Consider the following 4,884-nt stretch of genomic DNA (forward strand, 5'->3'; position numbering starts at 1 on the left):
AGAAAAAGAATATCCCTTATCCATGAGAACATTATTTGCTACCAGGGGAGAGGGGCTTTTAAGTATAAACAAATAAATAGCAAAACAAGAGCTAAAGAAGAAATTACAGTGTTAAATAGGCATAATGTGGAGGGAAGAGAGTGTTTAATGAAGGCCTCACAAGAAGATGACCTTCAGACAAATCACCAGCCATTGTATCTTCTAGGGGAAGGGCATTTCAGACAAAGGGGACAGCAAGTACAAAGGCAAGAGCACAAGAAAAGGTTTGGCCAATTTTATAAAGGAAGCGAAAGGAGATTGGTGTCCCTAGAATGTGTTTAGCCAAGGGAACAGTTCCATCTCAGGCTGAGATTTAGGTGCCAGATTTAGGCGCCAGATTTAGGTGCCAGATTTAGGCGCCAGATTTAGGTGCAGCACGGGACTACGGGAAGGCTTTCTCCAAATTTATTGCATCATTCCAGGTTCACTTCTTTCTTTTGATCTGTGAGCAGCATTGCAGAGAGTATCTGAGGGTTCTGGAGGATACCAACTAATCTGAAGTTTTTAAGCCGGCAGAATTCCTTCTTGTTATTAATTTCCCTTTAGGCAGGAACAAGGAACGGTTGGCCACAACAAAGATGGCGGCAGCGGCCTCACACGGCAACGGCAACGTCGACGCCATTCATCAACGAGCGCGATATCATATAGTTCCGCCTTGCCGGTCAAACGTCACTTCCGGCCCCAGCCAGCGGCGAGCGCGCCTGTCTTCCGGCTTTGGGCTTGGATGTGCGGACGGAGGTGAGCGGTCTCCGAGTCTCGCGGAGGGAATCGCAGGAAATGCGGGACCAGCAACATGGACAGGTCAGGCGGGAAGTCCGCGGCTGTTGTCGCAGTTGTGACTGAACCTCGGTATACGCAGCGATACAGGGAATATCTCGAGAAGCAGAAACTCCTGGAGGGACAGCACCGTGTGGAAAAGATGCCGGATGGCACCGTGGCGCTACCGGTGCTGGGAGAGGCCCTCACTGAGCAGCACCTGCTGGAGCTGAGGAATCGTGTGGCTCCAGGCAGCACCTGTGTGGTAACGCAGCTCCTGAATCCTGTTCCTTCAAAGAAGGCCCAGGCTTGTTCACCTGCCCAAAGGCTGTGTCTTGAGGTGAGTCGCTGGGTAGAGGGCCGCGGAGTGACTTGGTCAGCTCAGCTGGAGGCTGATCTGCCCCGATCTTGGCAACGACATGGCGACCTCTTGTTGCTGAGTGAGGACTGTTTCCAAGCCAAGCAATGGAGAAACTTGGAACCAGAACTCTGGGAGACGGTTGCCTCGGCACTTGGCGTCCAGCGTTTGGCCAAACGAGGGCGGGTGTCACCGGATGGCACTCGAACTCCAGCAGTGAATCTGCTGCTGGGCGACCATGGCTGGGTGGAGCATGTGGATAATGGGATCCGATATAAGTTTGACGTGACCCAGTGCATGTTCTCCTTCGGAAACATCACTGAGAAGCTTCGTGTGGCATCGCTGCCCTGTGCTGGAGAAGTGCTGGTGGATCTCTATGCAGGGATTGGTTATTTTACCTTGCCTTTCCTAGTTCATGCTGGTGCAGCCTTCGTCCATGCCTGCGAGTGGAACCCCCATGCTGTAGTTGCTCTGAGAAATAACCTTGAGCTCAATGGAGTAGCTGATCGATGCCAGATACACTTTGGGGATAACAGAAAACTGAAGCTCTCAAACATTGCGGACAGGGTGAACCTGGGGCTTATTCCCAGCTCTGAAGAAGGCTGGCCCATTGCCTGCCAAACGCTAAGACAGGATGCTGGAGGCATTTTGCATATTCACCAAAATGTGGAATCTTTCCCAGGGAAGACTCTCCAGCCTCCTGGAAGCAGTGAAATGGAAAAGGAGTATTGGTCTTCTCCTCAGCAAATGATCACCAACCAGTTGAAAAATGGAGCTGCCAGTGATTCTAGGAGAAAAATGCTGTCAGCCGCCACCAAGCCAGAGTGGCAAAGGTGGGCAGAAGCTGCAGCAACTCGAATTGCCACTCTTCTTCAACAGGTGTACGGGAAACCGTGGAAGACACAAATCCTGCACATCCAACCAGTGAAATCCTATGCTCCCCACGTGGATCACATAGTCCTGGATCTGGAATGCCGCCCCTGTCCTCTAGTTGGCTAGAGAAGGTGGATCCTGAGACAGGAGGATCTACGTGTGAGTGACCCTTAAAGCATCAACTCAGGCTGGGGCCTCACCCCTCTTGTCTCCTGGTAATCTATTTTAATATTTTGTTGCCCTAAAAGCAGGCTCTAAATCAATGCATATTATTTCATTTGTCTTCCATTAACACCCTACAGAATGAGCTACGTATCTGGAAGAAGTAGTGTGGCTCATTGAAATGAGGCCTGGCTGTGCAATCGTGAGTTCTGACCTCAGTTCTGTCTAACCTGGGGTACATGGTTCCAGTATTCCTTTGGCCTTGAATTTTCTCATTTGCAAAATGAGGGATTCTTGGCAAGGTCTCACATGGCTGTCACCTAATAAATAGTTATACACAGGGCATTGGTTATTTTAGAGTGAAGGACGCAGTGCTGTTTCCAAAATCACTGCAGCTACAGTATGGAAACTCACCTGAGTGGGGCCAGGATGGAAGCAGGGAGACGGGCGAGGAGGCTTCTGTGGTGGTTCAGGCATGAGATGATGGTGGCTCGGACTAGAGTGGTGGCAGTGGGAGGTGAATGGATTTGAGAAGTAAAATCAATGAGTCTGAGCATTGGAGTCCAAAGCAGGGCATTCGAGTGGTGCTGCTTGGCTATGACTGACTAAACTAGGGAGGGAAGAGGACAAAAATTACTCTAAATTACCTCCATTCGTCTTCTTCAGCATTCCTAAATGAGTAGGTGCGGGGAGGGTGTGTCTTAGGTTTATTGTAGTAGAGAAAGTGTTAAGAATGACTGCTTTAAATGACAGGGCAGGGAAACTAGATTTCCAGCCCTAGCTAGTGCAGTAGCTGCCAATTGCTAGCTCATTTTTAAAGTTTGAATTAAAATCTTAGATTTTTACAGGCCTCAGACTCCCTTTCCATCTTCCTTCCCTGGCCGAGAACATCAGGGTCAACATAAGGAGCTCTAAGGAATGTGAGATACTGTGTTTTCCAAGCCTCCCCTTATTTTATGGCTGTCTGCCAGTGCCATTGTTTACTGTTGGAATGACTACATGTAAGGAATCACTGTTTACCTTTAGGATGACTAATTGTCGAGAATCAATTTTCAGACCTTTGTTTTGGTGCACTTTGAAGCCATCTGGGCTTGTTTTCCTCATGAAGGAAATACAGAAAAGTGTGGTTTGGGACTTCCCTGGTGGCCCAGTGGTTAGGATTCTAGGCTTTCACTGCTATGGCCTGGGTTCAGTCCCTGGTAGGGGAACTGAGATCCCGCAAGCCGTGTGGCGAGGCCAAAAAAAGGAAAAAGGTAAAGTGTGGCTCTATCAGGATTTTGATTGTACCTGGCATTTGTCTGGCTGCGGTTGGGCTGGGCTGCTTGTTCTCTTGCAGCAGTGCCAGTAAGGACAGGATTGGTGCTGCTTGTGTTGTTCTGGAAATATTAAATGCCTACTATCAACATGAGCCACAGGAAATATGAAGAGCCATTAGATACTGTCTCTGAGGAGCTCCCAAGCTAGCAACAGACATAACACAAATGCTGCAAGAGTCAGAACGCAGTAAGTGCTGTATGAGTGATAGCTCGTTGTAGGAGTGTAAAGGTGGGGAAGGAAAAAAAGCTGAGAATTGAATGAGGAGGTCTTCAGAGAGCTAGTGTTTGAATTGGCTCTTAAAAACAGGGTGAGATTTTGTTAAGTGGAGTCTGATGCTGGTTGAAGAGACTAACAGGTGCCAGAGTTTGGAAGCTCAGAGTGTTTGGGGCGTGGCCATTAGATCAGTTTGGAACAGAAGCAGCAGTGAGAGATGTGCTGAAGGTGGGGGTCGCTGTAAGGATTAAAAAGAAGAGTGTCTAGTGCAGAGTAGGCCCCCAGGAAATGTTGGCTATCATGTGACCCCGCAGAGGGAGCCTGCTAGATTCCATTCCCATCCCACAGAACGGCCTTCCTGCCTTTGCCTTCATTTCACACACTGGGTTTCTTCTCACACCTGTGCCTACAGCAACCTCTCCTCAAGCTAAAGATGCCAGGCGGGGTTTGAGCCAATCCAGGGGGAGAAACAGGGAGGAAGATGAGTTGGAGCTGCATGTCCAGGGGCTGAGGAGTTAGCTTCCTGCCATAAGCTGTGGGAGAGGCGGCTGATGTCACGTGCACCCAAATGAATTCATTCAACTTGTTATACGTATCAGGCCCTGAGTGTTAGTGGGGAAGGAAGATTGACATGGGCTCTGCCTTCGTGGCATTTAGGTTCCACTCATTCAGCTCCTGGCTCCTCTACTTTCTATGTGACGTGAGGCAAGTCATGAATCTCTCATGATTTCGTTTCCTCGTCTGTATGCTGGAGTTAACAATTGAACATATCCTGAAGGAAAGTTGTTGGGTTTAAATGAGTTAACGTATGTTAACTGTCATCACAGTGACTGGTATATCGTGGATATTTCAGTCTTTGTATGAGGGGAACTACCATTTCCCAATTTGGCTGTGAGGGATTGCTGCACATCTGCTTTACTTACAGCAGAGTGACTTTATTTTGAAAGCCATTCACTGGTTTATTAGGATGTTCTGTGAATTTCCCCATCAGGCACTATGCGGAGGGCCAGGGACGTAGAGGTGAGTAAACCTGAGTCCTGCCCACAATGGAATCACCATCTGGTGACATGGACACAGATGAAGCAATGTCAGTACTGTGTACTAAGTGCACATATAGAAACAAGTGGGTTTTTACAGGCACATGTAGGATCTGGGTTCTGGGAGGT

General features: G+C 48.7%; 1 protein-coding gene across 1 annotated transcript; it reads left to right on the forward strand.

The window, feature by feature from the left end:
• Window positions 1–764: 764 nt before the first annotated feature.
• On the forward strand, window positions 765–2,802 carry TRMT12 (tRNA methyltransferase 12 homolog). The gene is given in 2 exon segments (XM_082858906.1): window positions 765–2,132; window positions 2,135–2,802. Coding segments are annotated over 2 exon segments (1,359 nt in total). The 5' UTR covers window positions 765–832; the 3' UTR covers window positions 2,194–2,802.
• The last annotated feature ends 2,082 nt before the right edge of the window (window positions 2,803–4,884 follow it).

Source organism: Leucopleurus acutus, assembly GCF_964270905.1.
Source record: "Leucopleurus acutus genome assembly, chromosome: 17".
NCBI classification, from domain to species: domain Eukaryota; kingdom Metazoa; phylum Chordata; class Mammalia; order Artiodactyla; family Delphinidae; genus Leucopleurus; species Leucopleurus acutus.